General features: G+C 34.4%; 2 protein-coding genes across 18 annotated transcripts in view; one reads left to right on the top strand and one right to left on the bottom strand.

Moving 5' to 3' along the window:
• LOC106063659 (death domain-containing protein 1-like) overlaps window positions 1–6,359 on the bottom strand; it is a 54,952-nt gene extending 48,593 nt beyond the window's left edge. Inside the window, exon 1 of one of the 4 annotated variants that reach the window (XM_056016632.1) lies at window positions 6,222–6,359. The gene's annotated coding sequence lies outside the window, so the exon portion shown is untranslated. Of the gene's footprint in view, window positions 1–6,065; window positions 6,087–6,155 lie in introns of those variants that run through there. The other 3 variants (XM_056016629.1, XM_056016630.1, XM_056016631.1) reach the window with 3 other exon arrangements.
• Window positions 1,389–24,646, top strand: LOC106079416 (phospholipase A and acyltransferase 4-like). Of its 14 annotated transcripts, none has more exons than XR_008775811.1 (8): window positions 1,410–1,508; window positions 10,917–10,974; window positions 12,115–12,301; window positions 13,095–13,236; window positions 19,234–19,363; window positions 22,303–22,392; window positions 22,748–22,837; window positions 24,126–24,642. XR_008775811.1 is itself a non-coding variant. In XM_056016640.1 (5 exons), exons 2-4 carry the CDS (start codon window positions 12,145–12,147, stop codon window positions 19,340–19,342), a joined length of 408 nt encoding a protein of 135 aa, XP_055872615.1. In that variant the 5' UTR covers window positions 1,403–1,508; window positions 12,115–12,144; the 3' UTR covers window positions 19,343–19,363; window positions 22,303–22,393. The 14 variants fall into 14 exon arrangements, 3 of the variants coding, with proteins under 3 accessions (XP_055872617.1, XP_055872616.1, XP_055872615.1); XR_008775814.1 differs by having other exon boundaries at window positions 12,118–12,301; XR_008775815.1 differs by lacking the exon at window positions 10,917–10,974 and having other exon boundaries at window positions 1,389–1,438; window positions 24,126–24,641.
• Window positions 24,647–25,760: the final 1,114 nt, after the last annotated feature.

Consider the following 25,760-nt stretch of genomic DNA (forward strand, 5'->3'; position numbering starts at 1 on the left):
GAAACATTCTGCTCACAGCAATTACAGTTTCAACATGTCATAAGACCGTTTTTAGACGCTTCTCGATTTTATTCGTGCCCGCGGTTTTAATGCTCACCAATTTTAAATGTTTCTGGATGACATTGGACATGAATTTGATTGTGTTCCCTACTACACAGCTGGCGCTCATGACATATAATATTGAAGAGATTGTTTGCACTGAGTGAGGAAATCGTATTGTTTCTGAACATTAAAGTTGAACCTGTTTAACATTTCCAAACTGACGAATGTGTTCAGGATTTGGCATTAGCAGTTGATCTCACTGGTCACCTGCAGGACTTGAATTTGAAACTTCAAAGTAAAGACAAAATTGTCACAACTGCGTGTGAAATGCTTTCAAGCAAAATTACGACTGTGGATAAACCAAATATGAAGAGAAAATCTTGTTCACTTCTCAACGTGTCAGGAACTAAACAGATGAAATACGGCTGCGACATTTGGTGAATGTCTTACACCTGGAATCGTTAGTAAATGCTTTCAATTACAGTTTTCGTGACTTCGTTTCGTACGAGCAAGAATTTTCGTTGTTTGTATCTTCATTCTCATTTGATTCTGAAAATGCTGCTGGAAATGTGCAACTAGAGCTGATAGAATAGCAGTCAGATTTTTTGTTGAAATCGAAGTATATTGAAATGGCTGTGCCAAAATTGTACAGTTATTTACCCTGAACGGTATGTTGAATTGCGGAAATTTGCAGCCAGAATTCTAGCTATGTTTACAAGCACTGGTCTCTGTGAGCAGTTCTTTTCCATAATGAAAGCTACAAAAGCACCTCACCGTTCGAGATTATGTCATCAAAATTTGTCATCTGTGATGAAAGCGTCAGTGGCAAACAAATTTCAATCTGACATTAATAAAATGGTATCCCAGAAAAGATGTCAAGCATCAGGACAAAGAAAATAATGCGTAATCAAAGTATTTTTAAATTAGCCAATAGTACTACAAATTTAGCTAAGGGACAGACATGCAATTAATTATTGTATTCTATTACATTATTTCTAATTTACAAAAAAACTAGTAGGCTGTTTTGCAACTGATTTTTTTTTGCTGCGGCCCCTCAGGTCATAGTAAGTTTTCTATGCGGCCCATACACCTTAATGAGTTTGACATGCCTGTTCTATATAAAAGAAAATTGCTTAATTACGGCTAATTGAATGAGTTTTTTATTGTTTCATGTCTTGTCATCAACAATAAATAATTGTGCAAAGTTTCTCCTTGATCCGAGAATGGGAAGTGGGATGACGTGTACATGTCGTCACACAGACAGACAGACAGACAGACAGAGTGAATTGATAAAAGTTTTGTAAAAAGAAAAAGAAAAGTCTTGCACCTAAGAGAAAAAAAGTTCGCGCTGTTGAACGTGCTGTTTGGTTCCTAAGACAAATCTCATGTCACTTTGGTCAACAATCTTTAGTTTTAGTCTTCATAAGTCATTAGCTCTACACTTCTCTAGAAATGTTTAATTTGGCGTAAGTTTTGAAAATAAATGTTCTGTTTGTTTTAAAAAAATTCCCAAAGGCTCAGTTAGATCTAGATCTATATCTATGCAGTCTATACGTGTTGAGTCTCAGTTAGATCTAGATCTATATCTATGCAGTCTATACGCGCTGAGTCTCATTGGGTGACAAAAAAAAACTAGTCTAATGTTAAAATGAAGAATAGGGAGTGTGTCTAGATCTAGATCTACATTCTTACATTGCATTGATTATATAGATAAATATCCTCTTACGTTTAGAGTAATTTATAAAATATAACGGCGTTTAAATAAAAAGCTATTTCAGTTTGGTAAGATTGTAAAGTGAAAATTAGAATATAAAAAGATTGTTCGATAGAATCTGTATCAATTTGAAGGATCTAGTCAATAGAGTACAAGATTCCAAAATGTTCGTAAGTTTCTTTCATTTATTTCACTTTCAGTTTGTGTATCTCTCGCACTGAATTTATTTCTCTAGCATTCAAGAAAAATAACTTATGTACCAATGAAAAATTAATAGCTTGCTAACATAGGCTTAGTATTAATCTTTTGTTTTAATGAAGTTCTACATTCACATCAGTGTAACGTTAAGACATGTAATAAGCTCTACCCACACATTAGTGTATAACGTTAGGACATGTAATAAGCTCTACCCACACATCAGTCTATAACGTTAGGACATGTAATAAGCTCTACTCACACATCACTGTAACGTTAGGACATGTAATAAGCTCTACTCACACATCAGTGTAACGTTAGGACATGTAATAAGCTCTACTCACACATCAGTCTATAACGTTAGGACATGTAATAAGCTCTACTCACACATCACTGTAACGTTAGGACATGTAATAAGCTCTACTCACACATCAGTGTAACGTTAGGACAATGTAATAAGCTCTACCCAAACATCAGTATAACGTTAGGACAATGTAATAAGTTGAAAATTAAGAAAAAAAAAACAAGCTGTAGTGATACAAGAAACACTTTCTTGGAGTTTGCAGTTCAATAGTTTTAAGAACATAGTTCAGTGACATGCAATCATGACCTATATATTTAGTTTGTCATTTGAAAGTAAAACATGAACGTTGACAATTGCACAAAATGTCTACTAGCTCAACTTGTTCCTTTTTTGATGAGACTCGGTGAAGTATAATGAAGTCACGGAATGATGAACTGTAGTTTTATTTCAATTGAAATGTCATGAAATTTTGTTAGGGTTTCATTGAGTATGCATGGGCCAAAAAGTGTAAAACGTGGAGGGGTGTTTCATTAGGACAGAAAAGAAAACTAACCTATGTAATTAGCACAGCCAAAAAGCTTTAAACATATCGGTTCAAAAGACTAAGAAGGTCTAAATCTAAGAATTACAGTCTCGATGTGTCTCAGACTAGGATACAAGTTTTGTTGGCCTACTTTATTACACAATTCAGAAATTGTAAACAAAATAGTTCGCCGCCATTACTGCCGCCATTATTTTCTCAGGTCCGTGGCACACACACACACACACACACACACAAATTGATTTCAGTTTTTTCACTGGTCAATATAAATTTTCTGCTATAGGTCTACTCTAGAATATTTGATAAACTTTAGCCCATGCGTGTAGACCTAAAGAACATGCTATCGATTTATTATTAGACACTACAAAAAAAAAACCACTATAGACCTCAAATATGCTCTGTAGCTCTAACGTACTTTAAGCGTACACAAACATGGACCACAACATGCACTGTAGCCCTACAAAAACACGTTATGGTGATAGTATAACCGGTATTATATTTGTATTGATTAGTCAAACTTCTTGACACATTTTAATTTCATTTGTATCGATGCTAACTTCTACTATTTAAATACAGTTTCTCGGCGTAAATATATATATTCCAAACTGTACATGGATTGATTATTGTATTCCAATTGTCATATTTATTTCATTGCACATTGTTTGGCGCTTGACCATTCATAAGCCCATCGATCTGTCCATTTATTATGCCATTCAATCATTACTTGCTAATCATTGATCCACCGATCGAGTTACATTTACAGTAAGATTCAATTTAGTTCACAAAAACTGCCTTTGAAATTGATTTTTTGTTATTGCAATCAGAAGATGGAGATGTTACAGTTAGAATCTGTCAGTATACACCAGAACAGTATAAATTGACTAGTTTAGTCATTAAATAATTCTAACAGGTGTTTTTTTCAGTTTTTTTTAACACAAGGTCAGCAATACAGACAAACAAATAACAAGAAAGAAGACATATATATATATATAGAGAGAGAGCTGATACCCGTGCTACGTGACGGTTTGAGTTGTTGGAGTATTTGTTTATTTTCCCCGGAACACTCTTACACCCCTCAATAAAACGGCCCGCATTACAACGCTCCACAACCTTGAACACAATTTTCTAGCCCTCATATTCTATGTCCTTTTTTGTCTCTTTCTTTCTACAATGAGGGGCCTTGCACCCCCTAGTATAGAGTATGTTCAAACACTTCTTAGACCCATCAGTTTGACTATTGTTTATTCTAATGAAACGGCTGTCCATGAATTCTAAAAGTGTATGGCTATACCTGATACGCATTGGAAGCTACTGTTGAAATAGTTGGTATTTTGTAAGTTGCCTTGAACACTGTTAAATAGAACGTCCCGCATTACAGCGCTACCCCCCCCCCCCCCACAGCTAACACAATTTTCTAGCTCTCAAATTCTATATGTCCCCTTTTTACTCTGTCTCTTTCATCTTTTAATCGAACAGCAGGCAAACCGCTTTTAGGGAGTATGGACATTTCTTAGGCCCATCAGTTGTAGTATTCTTATCTACCTACATGACAATGCCCTTAACACACACACAATTTTTTAATGAAACACCCCTCCACCTTTTACACTTTTTGGCCCATGTATACTCAATGAAACAGCCAGTATTAAATAATATTTCTACTCGCATTTTAGTCCACGCTTTATTTATTTGTTTTTATTTTGGCAGTCAAAGATCCAGGTCTAGAGAGGCACCTTATTAAGAACAAACCCTATTAACAAACCATTTTATACACCCTATCCCACCAAAACACACATATACACTCAGTCACACATATAACGAAACTAAGTTACGCACCAAGTATTTATAAGACTTAAGCTGAAAGGAGTCATCGATTTGTACTTTAAACATTAAAATCTCCGCTGTCAAATACATAGTTTCTATAACTTTCGAATAAAAATCATTCTTAGTAAATTTAACCGCTGCGGCTTCAATCTTGTAAATGGTTTAGTTTTTAATGGCTGTAGTTAAGTTTTCCTATTTTATCGTCCAAGTGGGAAGAATCAGTGATTTTGATTGAGTGGTCAGGACCAAGAATTTATGTTGTAGATTATAGGCGCCAAATACCACAGACTCGTTGACTGGCTGATTTATGTATCAGATCTCTTAAACTAGCAAACTGGTTCGCTCAAAATTTCGTACACACGATCATTTTCCCTCTTAGGCGCTCACGAAGACACGGTTTTGACAGATTCACAAAATAGAGCAGTGAGATTCATAACAAACGAATATTCACATTTGACTAGAGTAACACCTTTAGTAAAATCACTAAATTTAGAAAGCCTTCAGGACAGAAGACACTAAAGTAAAGTAGCAATCATACATAAAACACTGAACCATAATCTTCAAATACAAAAACAGAATTTAATAAAATACTCTGAAAGACACAAAGATAAAGGAACATTCCTCGTCCCATATGCTAGGACAAATTTGTACAAACACTCCTTCTTCCCTAGTGCTATTAGAGAATGGAATGGGTCGCCTGAGCTAGCCACGAAAACCAGTGACTTGGTAGAATTTAAGTCATTGGTTAATATGCATGACTAAATGCATGACGTGTAGGACGTAATTATCTTCTTTTTTGAAGTAACGTCTGTATTATTTAAGATAATATAAGATAAGATAAGATGAATTTCACTTTTTTTTCGATATTTCCCCATAACGCCGTTTCTATATATAAAGCAAAAATACTAATAGCAAAAAAAATCCATATTTTTAAAGCATATTTTCTTTCTTTTTCCCTAAGTCAACTTCTTGGTACTTTACCTCACGTTATATTTTATGTTTCAATTTCCTGTTCTTTTAGAAAATAAACAAAACTTAGCCAATTAGCACCAAAAAGATAGATCTAAAATCAATTTAATTTTCCAGAGAGAGCAAGGAATGTCTTTTCTCTACGTTCAAAAGGTGTCAAAGAAACGATTATAATTAATACAAGTAAAACTTATAGAGAGAGAACACAGTGCCGAAATAAATGTAGAGTGGGTGACGAGGTTATTCAATTAAGTTTTTGATCCTTTTCGACCTGAAACTGATGGTTTCAATAAATATTGGTTGGCCCTGGGATTAAAGAATACGAAATAACAAAAATTCACGGGTTAAAAATATATATATGTTAGGGTGGCCGTTAAAATTTGGCCTGTTTAATGGAAATAAAAAAAAAATAGAGGATGCTCCGACCATAATAAACACTATAAAGCCTGGTGTGTAAAGCTAGAATGTATACTACTCACGTGTGTATTACGTATTGTGTATTTGATAACTACGTTATAACTATATAACAGAAGGTTATGTTTGTTTACAACATTAAATGTGGTACCTACTAAGTCTAAGTAAACACAACCAGACCATAGAGAAATCTAACGTCCTATCAAAGGTGAAACACATACCTGGCCAGTACTATTGATCTCTTATAGTTCCAGATAGATTGAAAGACTTTTACTGGCCTGAAACACAGAAGTGTACTCTATATATAGAGACAGGAGTCAGCGTACACCTGTTTGTGGACACTTTCTTCCTTGTTGCTTGGCTCAGTGGCGGAGAAAGTCCACCCTGCTTCGCGTTACATTTGCAACACAAAAACTGTTTGTTTTTTTCTTCAGTTTACTCGGTGTTGTCACAATAATTTAACAATTAGAACTATGTGTAAATAATAGCACTTTTAACAGTAACAAATAACCGCTACACATATGTCCATAAACATGCCGGTTTCTGAGTCATGATCATAATTGTTTGAATAGTTTGGTTAGATCTACTCTGAGGGAATGTTATCAATGGAAAACATAGGTACCTATACATCTAAACAATATAGTAACAAAGAAAGTGTATATCTGACCTCCTTCAGTGCGAGGCCACAATGGACTGGACAATGTCCTGGACATGAGATGAACACGCCCACACGTCTGTCCCCTTCTCTTCACGCTTATGTCGCACACACACTCTAATCTCAAATTTTATCATTAGTAAATATAAAATGAAAAAGGGTTGTACCAGATGGGAGGGGTGATACATGCAATCGCCTTCCGCCCATCGGACAAACCAATACTTTTTCTTTTTGTATTATAGTTAAGAAATTAAAAAATGAAAAGAAAGATCTATCACTAATATAATTTATATATGCTATATTCTTTAATGCCAAATGCAATCATTAGCAGAAATCTATCTATCTATCTATCTATCTATCTATCTATCTATCTATCTATCTATCTATCTATCTATCTATCTATCTATCTATCTATCTATCTATCTATCTATCTGTCTGTCTGTTTGTCTGTCTGTCTGTCTATCTGTCTATAAATTTACATATATTTTGTTTAAATGCTCACAGCGTCAGTATATTACTATAAGTAATGCATGTCATGGAGCTTTTAGTTCGATCCCTTACATTGATACCATTGTCACTTGAATTTTATTTGAAATTGTTCTCAGCGCTCAGAAATAAAAGAAAAATATCGATTACATTAATAGAACGCAAACAAATCAATACAGCCAAGGTCAAGGTTGTGCCTCTTGTGAAATATGTCTACAATTGAAATGAAATAATCCAAATGGAACTTGAAATAATCCAAATGGAACTTGAAATAATCCAAATGGAACTTGAAATAATCCAAATGGAACTTGAAATAATCCAAATGGAACTTGAAATAATCCAAATGGAACTTGAAACAATCCAAATGGAACTTGAAATAATCCAGACATTTGAGATCACTCTTAAGTTAGAGCTAGTTAGAGAACAACATGAACAAAATAATCGCTGTATAAAAGAGGCACTTATGAGAAAAAAAGTATTAAAAAAATTTTTGTCGTTTTTAGTTTTGAAGAACATGATCTGAGAATTGAACCACAGATCAATACTGAATAATTTTGTTACACTTTTGTGACTTCCTTATATATACATTTGGTAACACGTGTAGGCAAATAATGATAAATAAATGATGTAGGTCGTCGGATTCATGTTGAGGCGTGGCATCTATGGCAGCAGTAGTACTGCACAAAGTATCTTAGAGCGTATCAAATATTCCGAATACAAACTGAAAGCAGAAGGATAGTCTGTGTACGTAAGACTATCAAGGCGGAGAATTGGATGGGTGGGGCAGAAGTACTACTCGAATTTACAGGCCCTTCCAATTGAACGTAATAGATACTAGATTTAGTTGGCCAAAGCAATGTATTGGGCAGTGTTTACCTGTGGGCCTTTTTAGAAGTTTTGTTATGAGTAAAAAATAAATAAAGGAAGGGTCGTTTTGATGATCCGAGGTTCACACCCTGCCCTCCCCTGACATTCTATGGGAGGTTTGGGCTAGGATGTTTTCAACTGTAAGGGAATACACGAAACATGTCTACCATTCAATAGCTTGAATATATGTAAAGGACAAATATAATGTAATGACATGTCCATATGTATCAAACAGTTGTATATATATATGTTTATCTACATTTTCATTGCATTAAACTATTTGTCAATAGAAATAAAGGTTACATTTCTTGAATAGTTATTTAATTACTTGTCTGTCAACGTGTGGCTTGATAAAAGTATCAATATGTGGAGATGGAAACAAACGTTTAACAAATAGAGCCAAACATTTAACAAATAGAGCCAAACATTTAACTAATAGAGCGAAACATTTAACAAATAGAGCCAAACTTTTAAGAAATAAATCTTATAAGCTAAACCTGAACAGAAAGAACTCAAGTTTTCATATTTGAACCAAACATTTATTAGAACTGAGCCATCCCAATTTAAAACAAAGTTACAAAAGACAGTTTGTGTGGATACACAAACTCAAAATCGGCCCCCGAAGTGGTCCACCCAGGCAGGCTTCAATATTTTCAGAAAGAACATCCAAATAAAATTATATCAAAGACAAATGAGAGATAAGAATGGAGAAAGAAGGTAAACAGATCTTGTATAGTGCCCCAACGGTCCCGCAGATCCAAGGATAGGTGAAAGTGAATGTAAAGTTAGATGTGAACCTGGTCAAACTAGTTCCCCTTTCAAACCTTGTGGTCTATAGGGCAGATGATGTAAAGTTCATCTGTTTTTGTGGCCTACGGTTAACGTGGGTGTCATGTAGCCAGCACAACGACCAGCCGCCTTTACTTTTTCCCAACTAATGTCAGGTACCCCTTAGAGCTGAGTGGACTCAGAGGCGCCCAAAGTTGAAAATCCGTCTTCACCAGGATTCGAACCCGGGACCCCGGTTCGGAAGCCAAGCGCTTTATCGCTCAGCCACCACACCTCCCCTGGCCTAACTGATGTCTCATAATTGATCTAATTGTTTAGAAAAGGCTCAATTTCTTATTCGAATACTCAAAAAAAAATAAAAATTTCCAAAATTTAAAAAAAGTTCAGGAAAATGAAATTTATTAGATTACTATTCGTTTCTAATTAGATCTAACTTATAATGCATACTAATTAGCTTTTTCTCTTTAAAAAACTGCTTGCATAACTGATTTAAAAAATTAGATTTTTCGATTTCAGAAAAAAAAAAGTAGCATCAGAATTTTGAATGGTCTAAAATATTGTGATGTCAGATTTTCAATATCTTTTCTAGTTTACGAGATCTAAACGGGACAGACGGACAGACGGACAGACATTTCGCACAAAACTTATAGCGTCTTTTCCCCTTCTGGGGCCGCTAAAAATGATCCAAACATTTCACCAACAAAACTAAACTTGAGAGAAATAGAGAGGAATGTTGTCACAATGACAGACAGGAAAAATGAGGTCTTATTCTGAAAATGTAAATAATAATAGATATCAACACTTGTTGTAGCTGTAGTACTTTTATTTAGACTAGTTCAGACTACAGTAAAACCAGTTCGTTCTGTTGCATTTCATTGTGATCAGGTTTCAATGTCATCTACTATTAGCTCTAGTAGATCTAACAGTGGGACAATGAATACAATTTCTTTTCTTCCTGCAGCGCTAAAAGAAAGTAGCCGTTCTTTTGATTTCCGCTTGACTGGTTCAGACACTAACGGCACGCTTCTACTCTTTGGGTTGTTGACAAGGTCTTATTGTCCGTAGCCAGGGTTGATCTTTCCGTTCAGGTGGAGACATTGAACATATGTTTACAGACAGGAATTCTAAACCTAATTATGTCTTCTTGCCTCAAAGAAATGGCGCCCAGAGAAACAGTCTGCTGAAATCCTACTCTAAAATAGGTCATTTCTTAAAGGAGAACAAATTAATAGGTGACGTTTTATCATTGAATATAATAAAAGTGAAAGAATCCTTCCCGTCTGTCTCCTAACTTTTTGTTTTAAATGTGACTATTGACATTTGATATTAATTGTCAGAAAAGTGACAAGCTCGTGGTATCGGGTGTAGCAGTGCTCAGATTCGATTGTTTACTCTGGGAGCTAGTATGATCGATTTTCTTCGGTTTCTTATCGCTTCACTTACAGACCTTTAACGAGGTAGCACGGCTAGCCATTATGTTCACCTAGCCACTATCACTTAAGTACTTACACAGTTTCAATGGGGGCTTTGGCCTTCGAGAGTTTCTTGTTTATGGTAACCTGGTAGGCGACATTTTTACTTTCGGAACCTAGCCTCCCACCTCTATTTTTGTCTTAGCCATGTTGAAAGTAGATTTGGGTTTCTTAAAACACAGACACACTAGTTCATTTTACTTAGCATTCAATCAATACTTTCAATTTTTTAAAATTGATATCGCTTTATACCCCCCCCTTTTTTTTCGCAATTCTTATTGTCTCTCTGTTTCTGTCTCTCTGTCTTTCTCTCTCTCTCTCTTTCTCTCTCTTATACTACTTATATATATAAATTCTACCTCCTCCATACAGTTACAGATGAAAGTCTTTTTAACAGGATGAAATGAGAGTCTGGGAATGGTCTATAGGTTATACAAATTTGATCAGATTCATTCATCGGACACTGACACAACTATTAAACTCTTTTTATTACTCCAAGTATTTAAATTTGATTGTTTAAGATTGTCCGAACTTCTTGCTTTACGTCACATTATTTTTTTAATTTGATTCGAATTACTTGAGCAAGAGTCAATACAGATACATAAATTAATTATGTATAAGACCATCATTCTTTTTTTTTATTTTAGATGTTATCTACAAATGCATAAGAGAACAGTAGATGGACGGTCCTCTTGCAAAACTACAGTAATATGAATTTATTCAAACTAATCCTAACCTAATAAGCAGTTTCTTGTCTTTTATCAAAAGTACACTTCAAATACCTTTAAATACCTCGACACTAGAAGCAGTACAGTCACTAGCAATAGAATACTATCAGTATTATCATGGGCGAAGTCAAGATTTTTTTCAGGGGGGGGGGGTGAATTTGATGATGATTTTTTTTTCTTTCTCCACACACAATGATATACACATACACGCTCGCGCGGGCAATCTATCTATCTATCTATCTATCTATCTATCTATCTATCTATCTATCTATCTATCTATCTATCTATCTATTAATATATATATATATATATATATATATATATATATATATATATGACTATAGTGACTGTAGTTTGCTTTACTTTTATATTGAAGAGGGGAGGTTTAACTTCAAAACCCACTGTAGGGGGAGGGTTTAAAGAAACTCACCTCCTTTGGTGATTGTCGTTTGCTTTTTTTTTGTGTTTTATTGAAGAGGGGTTTAAATTTATAGCTCAAAACCCCCTTAGCTGTGCTGGGGCAAGTGATGGATTAAAATTAAAATCTTACCTACAATAAATAATTAAAGCAAAAAAAAAAACTTCACAAGATTCCCCCCTTCCCCGCTGTGGCCTTTGGGGAGGGGGGGATTTCATTTAGGGGTTGGGTTGAGCCCGTCTCCTGGCCCAATTGCGCCCATGATTATTGTATATATTTTTTTTCTTTTGGAGCTCGGCTTATCTATTTAGCGCGATTACAAAGGTAGGTCAGCTCTACACTTAGGCAGCGCCAGACTAGTAAATATTTTATCTCTATCTAGAGGGCTATATTTCTTAGCAAGGTTACAATTTTTAATAATATCTTAAAATTGATAATGGGTTGTCCAATTGGCTTTCAAGTGAGAAATAACGCCAAAAGATTTTTTTATTACATTAAAATTTAAATAATCAAAACAAGATTATGGCTTGAATAATTCTGGTCCATAAAGAGGACAGGCTCTGAGTTTTTGTGATCTTATTCTTAATAGTCTTTGTGCTAGAAATTAGTTTAACAAGATCATTCAAACTTAAATATCTACTGATATAAAGTAGGTCAATATACCGTGTCTGGCTAGTGGTCCTACTTTTAATCTTTTAGCAGATTTAGCTTCAATTGAAATGTCCAGCCATGGCCAACCAAAGCGGACCTTCAAATCCAGGATTGGTCCAGCATGGGGAGACACTGAAAAGGCGTATTCAGAACGAAGCGTTCCTGCAGCAAGTGAAACCCGGAGACATGATTGAGTTCCCAAGAAAATTTTATTCTCACTGGGCAATTTATGTCGGTAATAAATGATAGAATAAATGATAGAATAGTATCTAAACCAGTTTTAATATATTTATATTTGTTTCGTTTAATGCTGTCAAATTGTATTTAGAATTGTTCTTAAAGTTTATTAGTTAATGAGGAATAAATTAAAGGCAGTTTGCTGATCAGATTTCAGTGTGAATATGGTTCGTCTCTAAATAAAAGTTTGATGTGAAGTCTAGATCTATAACTGAGGAAGTTAACAAAGTCACGTGTTGAAGGTGCTAAGATAAAAATGGGGGGGGGGGGTATATTAGATATTTCGATATTGAATTGAGAAGCTGAAGAAATGTGGGAGGGACGCGGGTAGAGAGAAGTGATACTAGAATTCATGGGTCAAAACTATGTGTGCATTGGTTTGTGTCTTTGCGGTGGTCGTTCCAATACAAGTTAAAAGTCTCTAGATTAAAGTGTAGTCTAACTATTTCAAAATAGATTATGATTGTTATCAACTAAGACCCATATTAGAACTACTTACAAATAGGTCATAGAACTATCTACGACTCCAGCAAAAGTCTATTTCGTTATTTACTTTAAAGTAATGAAGAATAATGCCCAGTATAGAACCACTGAAATACTGACATTTGAACAACATATAAAACCGCTCACTGCTTTTATTTTGTATATTGTGTTTGATCATGGAGATTGCTGTTTTAGTTCATATCGACTATATACACAGTTGTTATATAATATATTATTTGTGGCTATAGTAAGCAGCTGTGTATAATAATATGCTTGAAAGAATCACGCATTCTAAAATGTTTTCAAAGGCAAAGGTAAAGTCATTCATCTGACTGGAGATGCAGGCGACATGGCATTGGATGAAGCAGGAACTGTTAAATTGGAGGATTTTTGGACAGTAGTTGGAACGAGCACACCAAAGATCAATAACTTCTTGGATGCTGAGATGGAGTAAGTTAAACTGCACATCATTTTAGAGTTCATCTACATACACTGGCCTCTTGGACTACACAATATTTTAGAGTTTATCTACATACACTGGTCTCTTGGACTACACAAGATTTTAGATTTAATCTACATACACTGGTCTCTTGGACTACCCAACATTTTAGAGTTTATCTACATACACTGGTCTCTTGGACTACCCAACATTTTAGAGTTTATCTACATACACTGGTCTCTTGGACTACACAAGATTTTAGATTTAATCTACATACACTGGTCTCTTGGACTACACAATATTTTAGAGTTTATCTACATAAACTGGCCTCTCGGACTACCCAACATTTTAGAGTTTATCTACATACACTGGTCTCTTGGACTACACAATATTTTAGATTTAATCTACATACACTGGTCTCTTGGACTACACAAGATTTTAGAGTTTATCTACATACACTGGTCTCTTGGACTACACAACATTTTAGAGTTTATCTACATACACTGGTCTCTTGGACTACCCAACATTTTAGAGTTTATCTACATACACTGGTCTCTTGGACTACACAATATTTTAGATTTAATCTACATACACTGGTCTCTTGGACTACACAATATTATAGAGTTTATCTACATACACTGGTCTCTTGGACTACACAATATTTTAGAGTCAATCTACATACACTGGTCTCTTGGACTACACAATATTTTAGAGTTTATCTACATATACTGGTCTCTTGGACTACCCAACATTTTAGAGTTTATCTACATACACTGGTCTCTTGGACTACCCAACATTTTAGAGTTTATCTACATACACTGGTCTCTTGGACTACCCAACATTTTAGAGTTTATCTACATACACTGGTCTCTTGGACTACCCAACATTTTAGATTTAATCTACATACACTGGTCTCTTGGACTACACAATATTTTAGAGTCAATCTACATACACTGGTCTCTTGGACTACCCAACATTTTAGAGTTTATCTACATACACTGGTCTCTCGGACTACCCAACATTTTAGAGTTTATCTACATACACTGGTCTCTTGGACTATCCAACATTTTAGAGTTAATCTACATACACTGGTCTCTTGGACTACCCAACATTTTAGAGTTTATCTACATACACTGGTCTCTCGGACTACCCAACATTTTAGAGTTTATCTACATACACTGGTCTCTTGGACTACCCAACATTTTAGAGTTTATCTACATACACTGGTCCCTCAGACTACCCAACATTTTAGAGTTTATCTACATACACTGGTCTCTCGGACTACCCAACATTTTAGAGTTTATCTACATACACTGGTCTCTTGGACTACCCAACATTTTAGAGTTTATCTACATACACTGGTCTCTTGGACTACCCAACATTTTAGAGTTTATCTACATACACTGGTCTCTTGGACTACACAATATTTTAGATTTAATCTACATACACTGGTCTCTTGGACTACACAATATTTTAGAGTTTATCTACATACACTGGTCTCTTGGACTACACAATATTTTAGATTTAATCTACATACACTGGTCTCTTGGACTACACAATATTTTAGAGTTTATCTACATATACTGGTCTCTTGGACTACCCAACATTTTAGAGTTTATCTACATACACTGGTCTCTTGGACTACCCAACATTTTAGACTTTATCTACATACACTGGTCTCTTGGACTACCCAACATTTTAGAGTTTATCTACATACACTGGTCTCTTGGACTACCCAACATTTTAGAGTTTATCTACATACACTGGTCTCTTGTACTACACAATATTTTAGAGTCAATCTACATACACTGGTCTCTTGGACTACCCAACATTTTAGAGTTTATCTACATACACTGGTCTCTCGGACTACCCAACATTTTAGATTTAATCTACATACACTGGTCTCTTGGACTACACAATATTTTAGAGTCAATCTACATACACTGGTCTCTTGGACTACCCAACATTTTAGAGTTTATCTACATACACTGGTCTCTCGGACTACCCAACATTTTAGAGTTTATCTACATACACTGGTCTCTTGGACTATCCAACATTTTAGAGTTAATCTACATACACTGGTCTCTTGGACTACCCAACATTTTAGAGTTTATCTACATACACTGGTCTCTCGGACTACCCAACATTTTAGAGTTTATCTACATACACTGGTCTCTTGGACTACCCAACATTTTAGAGTTTATCTACATACACTGGTCCCTCAGACTACCCAACATTTTAGAGTTTATCTACATACACTGGTCTCTCGGACTACCCAACATTTTAGAGTTTATCTACATACACTGGTCTCTTGGACTACCCAACATTTTAGAGTTTATCTACATACACTGGTCTCTTGGACTACCCAACATTTTAGAGTTTATCTACATACACTGGTCTCTTGGACTACACAATATTTTAGATTTAATCTACATACACTGGTCTCTTGGACTACACAATATTTTAGAGTTTATCTACATACACTGGTCTCTTGGACTACACAATATTTTAGATTTAATCTACATACACTGGTCTCTTGGACTACACAATATTTTAGAGTTTATCTACATATACTGGTCTCTTGGACTACCCAACATTTTAGAGTTTATCTACATACACTGGTCTCTTGGACTACCCAACATTTTAGACTTTATCTACATACACTGGTCTCTTGGACTACCCAACATTTTAGAGTTTATCTACATACACTGGTCTCTTGGACTACCCAACATTTTAGAGTTTATCTACATACACTGGTCTCTTGTACTACACAATATTTTAGAGTCAATCTACATACACTGGTCTCTTGGACTACCCAACATTTTAGAGTTTATCTACATACACTGGTCTCTCGGACTACCCAACATTTTAGAGTTTATCTACATACACTGGTCTCTTGGACTATCCAACATTTTAGAGTTAATCTACATACACTGGTCTCTTGGACTACCCAACATTTTAGAGTTTATCTACATACACTGGTCTCTCGGACTACCCAACATTTTAGAGTTTATCTACATATACTGGTCTCTTGGACTACCCAACATTTTAGAGTTTATCTACATACACTGGTCTCTTGGACTATCCAACATTTTAGAGTTAATCTACATACACTGGTCTCTTGGACTACCCAACATTTTAGAGTTTATCTACATACACTGGTCTCTCGGATTACCCAACATTTTAGAGTTTATCTACATACACTGGTCTCTTGGACTACCCAACATTTTAGAGTTTATCTACATACACTGGTCCCTCAGACTACCCAACATTTTAGAGTTTATCTACATACACTGGTCTCTCGGACTACCCAACATTTTAGAGTTTATCTACATACACTGGTCTCTCGGACTACACAAGATTTTAGAGTTTATCTACATACACTGGTCTCTCGGACTACACAAGATTTTAAAGTTTATCTACATACACTGGTCTCTTGGACTACCCAACATTTTAGAGTTTATCTACATACACTGGTCCGTCAGACTACCCAACATTTTAGAGTTTATCTACATACACTGGTCTCTTGGACTACACAATATTTTAGAGTTTATCTACATACACTGGTCTCTTGGACTACACAATATTTTAGAGTTTATCTACATACACTGGTCTCTCGGACTACACAATATTTTAGAGTTAATCTACATACACTGGTCTCTTGGACTACCCAACATTTTAGAGTTTATCTACATACACTGGTCTCTTGGACTACACAATATTTTAGAGTTTATCTACATACACTGGTCTCTTGGACTACCCAACATTTTAGAGTTTATCTACATACACTGGTCTCTTGGACTACACAATATTTTAGAGTTTATCTACATACACTGGTCCGTCAGACTACCCAACATTTTAGAGTTTATCTACATACACTGGTCTCTTGGACTACACAATATTTTAGAGTTTATCTACATACACTGGTCTCTTGGACTACACAATATTTTAGAGTTTATCTACATACACTGGTCTCTCGGACTACACAATATTTTAGAGTTAATCTACATACACTGGTCTCTTGGACTACCCAACATTTTAGAGTTTATCTACATACACTGGTCTCTTGGACTACCCAACATTTTAGAGTTTATCTACATACACTGGTCTCTTGGACTACACAACATTTTAGAGTTTATCTACATACACTGGTCTCTTGGACTACCCAACATTTTAGAGTTTATCTACATACACTGGTCTCTTGGACTACACAACATTTTAGAGTTTATCTACATACACTGGTCTCTTGGACTACCCAACATTTTAGAGTTTATCTACATATACTGGCCTCTCGGACCACACATTTTAGAGTTTATCTACATACACTGGCTACTTAAACATGTCATTAAAAAGAACAAAAGTTCTGCTAGTGGGTAGCAACAATGGCGTGAAGGGATTTATTGTACCTGGGATCATAACAACAAGAACAATCTAAAGAAAAAGAATTTATTGATTGTGAGAATTTAATACTAGACAGTCAGTGTATACCTTTTAAAAAACGTGTTTCTTTGTCCTTATGTGTGAGAGTGTCGCTTTATACGTGTTTTGAAATAAAAAGAAAAGATTCTATTGTACAATATTATGTTCATGTATCTCTCTCACTCTTTCTCTATCCATTTAGACCTCTACCAGAGAAATACATTATATCTCTCTCATTACAGACCTCTACCAGAGAAATACATTATATCTCTCTCATTACAGACCTCTACCAGAGAACTACATTATATCTCTCTCATTACAGACCTCTACCAGAGAACTACATTATATCTCTCTCATTACAGACCTCTACCAGAGAACTACATTATATCTCTCTCATTACAGACCTCTACCAGAGAACTACATTATATCTCTCTCATTACAGACCTCTACCAGAGAACTACATTATATCTCTCTCATTACAGACCTCTACCAGAGAACTACATTATATCTCTCTCATTACAGACCTCTACCAGAGAACTACATTATATCTCTCTCATTACAGACCTCTACCAGAGAAATACATTATATCTCTCTCATTACAGACCTCTACCAGAGAAATACATTATATCTCTCTCATTACAGACCTCTACCAGAGAAATACATTATATCTCTCTCATTACAGACCTCTACCAGAGAACTACATTATATCTCTCTCATTACAGACCTCTACCAGAGAAATACATTATATCTCTCTCATTACAGACCTCTACCAGAGAACTACATTATATCTCTCTCATTACAGACCTCTACCAGAGAAATACATTATATCTCTCTCATTACAGACCTCTACCAGAGAAATACATTATATCTCTCTCATTACAGACCTCTACCAGAGAAATACATTATATCTCTCTCATTACAGACCTCTACCAGAGAACTACATTATATCTCTCTCATTACAGACCTCTACCAGAGAAATACATTATATCTCTCTCATTACAGACCTCTACCAGAGAAATACATTATATCTCTCTCATTACAGACCTCTACCAGAGAAATACATTATATCTCTCTCATTACAGACCTCTACCAGAGAAATACATTATATCTCTCTCATTACAGACCTCTACCAGAGAAATACATTATATCTCTCTCATTACAGACCTCTACCAGAGAAATACATTATATCTCTCTCATTACAGACCTCTACCAGAGAAATACATTATATCTCTCTCATTATAGACCTCTACCAGAGAAATACATTATATCTCTCTCATTATAGACCTCTACCAGAGAAATACATTATATCTCTCTCATTACAGACCTCTACCAGAGAAATACATTATATCTCTCATTACAGACCTCTACCAGAGAAATACATTATATCTCTCTCATTACAGACCTCCAGAGAAATACATTATATCTCTCATTACAGACCTCTACCAGAGAAATACATTATATCTCTCATTACAGACCTCTACCAGAGAAATACATTATATCTCTCATTACAGACCTCTACCAGAGAAATACATTATATCTCTCTCATTACAGACCTCTACCAGAGAAATACATTATATCTCTCATTACAGACCTCTACCAGAGAAATACATTATATCTAACGCAATGAGCAAACTTGGTGCCGAAGGATATCATTTGATTTTCTTAAACTGTGAACACTTCGTTACCTGGTGCAGATAGGGCAAGGCGAAAAGTAGTCAGGTTAGAGTCCAAAGTGCTTTCAGTAATAGAAGCAGGTCGGCAATGGGAAATGTTGATAGTTGATGTAAAGGAAAAACCCCACTACCGCAGGATAAGTTGATTAAATATAGTCTTCAGGGCATTAGTCACATGGGATTATCAAATATAGTGAGTCACAGGACATTAGTGAAATGTTGATCAAATATAGAGGGTACACAGGATATTATTGACATGTTGATTAAATATAGTCTTCATTAGATTCTATATCTATCTAATATATGGCCTCCTTCAGTCGCAAAGCGAAAATGGATTATCTCACAGACATGAGACGAATGCCTGGTCATTGGCTGTGATCGCCCACGCTGCATGAGCAGCCCCCCCCCCCCTTTTCCCACCACACAGCTGATCTATCCAAAGGAACAGCAAGTGCCAAAACAGTTTGGGGTCAGCGGCTTCATGCTGATGGAGAGAGACTACATGACATTATTGTCAGGTTGATAAATGATAACTAGTTTACAGAACATTAGTGACATGCTGACTAAATATAAGGAGTCCGTCTGGTGTCTTGTGAACAAGGAAATATTGTTTACCTAGTCTCTTATTGTGTAGGACAAAACTTCAACTCTGCACTTAAACCAAAGTGTTTAGACAAAACAATATTTATTTTGGATACATTGGTATCAGTTAATAGTCTGTCCTCTTGAATCTATGGTCTGTCTTCTTGAATGTATCAGTTGATGGTCTGTCCTCTTAAATGTATCAGTTGATGGTCTGTCCTCTTGAATGTATCAGTTGATGGTCTGTCCTCTTGAATGTATCAGTTAATGGTCTGTTTTCTTGAATGTATCAGTTGATGGTCTGTTTTCTTGAATGTATCAGTTAATGGTCTGTTTTCTTGAATGTATCAGTTGATGGTCTGTCCTCTTAAATGTATCAGTTGATGGTCTGTCCTCTTGAATGTATCAGTTAATGGTCTGTCCTCTTGAATGTATCAGTTAATGGTTGTGACCTAAAAATAGGATAGGTCATAAGACCAGTGACCTGTACTGTACTAGCAAGTTAGTCCAGTGGTACTTTGTGGTCCCAATTATTTTATCTAGGCTAATAACTATAGCCTCTAGATGTATAATACTACCGAGACAAACAAATAATAATTCTGAGATTTCAGTTACAACAAAAAAAAGGAGTTTATTTACAAACAAAAGGAAAAGATCATGAAAAATATAAATTGCAATAAAGGCTCACCAACAGAAAATGACATAATGAAACTAAGCAAAGTAGCAAGACAGTTTCAGGTCAATATAATGAAAGGACCACCATCATAGAGGCACAATAATGTCTTATGCCGAAAAACCAAAAAGATGGTTTATAATAATACCATACATGCATTAACAATGAAATGACGTCATTCATGAGACATTTTATGTCAAAAACCAAAGCGAGGGTTTACATTAGTTTACAATAATATCATACATACATTAACTATGAAATGACGTCATTCATGAGACACACTACTGCCTCGTATCTAAACAAAATATGTCTTTCAAAAAAAAACATACAGAAGAGGATAAGAGACTAAGTAGACCTATACCATTTACATACATCAATTTAGTACTAACAACTTGACAAAATCTACTTAGCTCATTATCGAAATACTCTTCCCACAACAGTGGCACACTCCTCTTGAGTAACACAACAATAGTACAACACAAGGATGAGTTAAACAGTATATAGATTTAATTCAAAATACACTGGTCAGTTGAAAGGCTCAAGAGAGAGTGGCGATCGTAAACAATTGACAGGGACTTAAATCAAGTAATAAAGGGGGCTAACTCTAATAAATAAAATAAAGGTAGCCACCCTTATTGTCCCTCTTGTCACCCTTATTGTCCCTCTTGAATGTATCAGTTGATGGTCTGTCCTCTTGAATGTATCAGTTGATGGTCTGTCCACTTGAATGTATCAGTTAATGGTCTGTTTTCTAGAATGTATCAGTTGATGGTCTGTTTTCTTGAATGTATCAGTTAATGGTCTGTCCTCTTGAATGTATCAGTTAATGGTCTGTTTTCTATAATGTATCAGTTGATGGTCTGTTTTCTTGAATGTATCAGTTAATAGTCTGTCCTCTTGAATCTATGGTCTGTCCTCTTGAATGTATCAGTTGATGGTCTGTTTTCTTGAATGTATCAGTTAATGGTCTGTTTTCTAGAATGTATCAGTTAATGGTCTGTTTTCTTGAATGCATCAGATGATGGTCTGTTTTCTTGAATGTATCAGTTGATGGTCTGTTTTCTTGAATGTATCAGTTAATGGTCTGTTTTCTTGAATGTATCAGTTAATGGTCTGTTTTCTAGAATGTATCAGTTGATGGTCTGTTTTCTTGAATGTATCAGTTAATAGTCTGTCCTCTTGAATCTATGGTCTGTCCTCTTGAATGTATCAGTTGATGGTCTGTCCTCTTGAATGTATCAGTTAATGGTCTGTTTTCTTGAATGTATCACTTGATGGTCTGTCCTCTTGAATGTATCAGTTAATGGTCTGTTTTCTTGAATGTATCAGTTAATGGTCTGTTTTCTTGAATGTATCAGTTAATGGTCTGTTTTCTAGAATGTATCAGTTAATGGTATGTCCTCTTGAATCTATGGTCTGTCCTCTTGAATGTATCAGTTGATGGTCTGTTTTCTTGAATGTATCAGTTAATGGTCTGTTTTCTAGAATGTATCAGTTAATGGTCTTTTTTCTAGAATGTATCAGTTAATGGTCTGTTTTCTAGAATGTATCAGTTGATGGTCTGTTTTCTTGAATGTATCAGTTGATGGTCTGTCCTCTTGAATGTATCAGTTAATGGTCTGTTTTCTAGAATGTATCAGTTTACGGTTGGTTCTCTAGAATGTATTTGAATCTGTCTGGACATAATTGTTCAAAGTAATCCATGCTTGTTTGTTGCTTGGTTACGTCAGGTTAAACATGTGACCAAAGTCTTAGGAAACTTTGGATCAAGTTTGAAAGACAAACTGAATGCTATAGCCAGTACTGCCCAAAACAAACAGGTACTTTATGTTCGCTAATTATTGGTTTGTAAATATTCTTTGTCAACAAACAAATATCATGATTTATTTTTATAGCAGGGTATTGAACTTTCAAACATAGTTTCAAAATGCTTACAATGATTTAAAAATCTAATGTTTCAACTTTGAGGTTTATTTCCTTTAAACCCTTATGTGTATTCGATTGATAACTGTAGGTTTATTTTATTTAAAACTCTAATGTCTATTTAATTAAAACACTTTTAAAACTCTAACGTTTTATTGACTTGATTATTATGTTTCGGACTTTCATTTTGAAATGAGGATAATGTATTCATGTTTTATTGTTTAGCTACTAATGAGCTTAGTTTCCACACAGGAAAAAGACATTGTTTCCGGAGTGCTATCCCTGGGAGTAACGTTAGCTAACAAAGGGAAAGACTACATTGAGAAGAATGAGGACGCTGATGTAAGAGACTGGTCACTTTCTGGAACAAAATCCAAAATTTTCTTTTCTCTCATTCTTAATAATTAATGTGTAGGTTGGTGCAAGACTATGTAGTGAGCGTTGTGTGTAATGTGACATTTAATGACTATTTTCGATGTTCCTAATTCGTTGTATATCTCCCTGACTGGCCAAACCCTCAGGTCGGTTAATGACGAAAACATAAAATAGAAATAATAGAGTCACATCGGAAATAGGATCGAAAGATGTTCTTTATGAAGCTTGTGACTCTTTGTAAGAGAGATAACCTTGCTCTTAATAATGAAGGGATGATAAATAAAATTAGAATATTTTTTAAAACCGTGCCCCCCAAAAAAATAATTAAAAAATTCCGTTACGCCCATATAATTCACTCATATTATAGGAAATACTTGTTTAAAAGAATATAGACTACAATACTGGATCTAGTTAGAAACATGGTGTAGAAGATTTTAGCTTTTGCATATAGATCAAGACTACTGACCTATATAAATATTATACCAAGACTGGACATGGAGATCTCTTAACACTACACACAAATGCGGTAAACAACTTCAAAAAAGCTGAAACAAGGCGTTGTATTATAACGTAGTAATAAGAATTTATTTTTTTAAACCCTAACCTATGTAATATATGTTAATGTTTAGATCTAGATCTTTTTAAAAAAAAAATAATAGTGAAGTAATCGCAAGGTCTGAAAGGGTTTAGTCCGAGTAATCGAACATTAAAAATAAGATCACTTTCATCTCATAATTATTATTGTGCAAATTTTAGATACATAATCGAGATCTATAAAGATGTAGGTCATCAATCTAATTAAATGTAAAATATAAGGACATAACATGCTTAAAATCAACAGACTTGAATTATTTAGATCTAGGATTTTAGAACGAGTCTCTCAACGGACACAGAAAATGGCTTTATCTCATAGAATTTTGTGAATAAATAGTATAGATAGTAATATCTAAAAATGTAATATTTATCGATATCTAAATATAATAGCAACATCTAAATTAAGTGATGGTGACATATAAATCCATTAGATTGCGACATCTAAATCTCTGTTATTAATAGCCCATTCTATTTAAAATACCTAATAATGCCTAAACATAAATATACTTTTCTTAGAAAAGATCGATTTTCCTAGATTCTGGGGTTACTTCCCTTACAGCTTGAAAAAGAGTTACGTTTGTAACAATCTATATAAATATGTAATCAGCTAGTAATTTAATAAACAAATATATCCACTACATGTCTCTGCATTTATTTTCAGCTGAAAACCTTGAAACAAAGAAAACAAAGCTCCAAATCTACTAAGAAGTCAAGAGACTTGGGAGAAGCCAAAATAGACTAAATGATGTGCTTTCCAAGAAATGTAGGATTGTATTTGGGATCTGATTGGATATGTCAAAGTTACGTGCCAACTTTCATTGTCACAACTAAATCCAGACGTGATGTTGTTGTCCATAGATAGTTGATCTTTTTAGAAAGCGCTTAAAAATATGCATTCTTTAGGAAAGAGATCTAAATATTTCTTATCTATTATTTAAGAAACTGTTTTCCAATTAGGCTTTTATTAACTAAATACCTGAAGTCAATGTTATGTTCAGCTTATATGCAAGTTTGTGTGTTTACCACACTATGTCAGCAGTAGACATTGTTATTTCAAAATCCGAAATGTATACACAAAATCTATATTATCTTATCTTATAAAATACAGATGAAACATATGTAGTAGTAGAAAAATCTCAAAATTTGTTATATAAATTTCATTTCTTGACATATCCTTATTCATTAAATTTGTTAAAAAAATCTGTTTTGAGCTATTCAATTCTTGTTTTTTAAACTTTTTTTTGACTGTTACAAAGTTTACAAATTGAATTGGAACGAATGGAAATACTCGTAGTTTCATGCCCATTGTAAATCTAATAGCGGCATCTAAATCTAAAACAGTCTAATATATGGCTGCATCTAGATCTTATAGATAATGGCATAAATAGTAGATGACGACATCTAAAATTAAATAATAGATGACGATATCTAAATATTATAGATAGTGATATCTGAAAATCTAATATTTATCGACATCTAAATCTAATAGATAACTATATCTAAATATAATAGCAACATCTAAATTTAATTGATGGTGACATAAGTCTATTAGATAGTGACATTTAAATCTAATAAGTCATCAACACCTATTAGATAGCGACATTTTCATATATTTTAGATAAAGAATCTCCAAGCAACACCCAAGCCGAATATTTAGTGACATCTAGATCTAATAGATAAAGCAACATTAAAACTAATAGATAAAGATACTGACATCTTAATATAAAAGCGACATCTAAATCTAATAGATAGCCACATTTAACTCTAATAACGACATCTAAATCTAAATGCAAAATATAAATATAAAAGATAGCAACATCTAAATCCAATAGCGACAACATACTATATAGTAGCTTTTAATCTATTAAATAGCAACATCTAAATCCTATAGTGACAACATACTATATAGTAGCTTTAAATCTATTAAATAGCGACATCTTAATCTAATGGTACATATAAATCTAGTTGATCGCGACATCTAAATCTGAAGGATAGCGCATCTTAATGTAATAGCTACATATAAATCTAATATATGATAACATCTTAATCCATTGATAGCGACATAATAATCTAATAAATAGAGACATTTAAAATCTATTAGATAGAGAAAGCTAAATGTAATGTTACATCTACAAATGTAATGGCGACATCTACAAATGTAATTGACAGTGACAAATAAATCTTATTGTTAGTGACATCTAAATATAATGAACAGCGACATGCAAATCTAAAAGTAATATTTAAATGTAAATGGAAAGCAACATCTAATTTTAATAGCTGCATCTAAATCTTATAG

Source organism: Biomphalaria glabrata, chromosome 18 (genome assembly GCF_947242115.1).
Source record: "Biomphalaria glabrata chromosome 18, xgBioGlab47.1, whole genome shotgun sequence".
In the NCBI taxonomy this organism is placed as follows: Eukaryota; Metazoa; Mollusca; class Gastropoda; family Planorbidae; genus Biomphalaria; species Biomphalaria glabrata.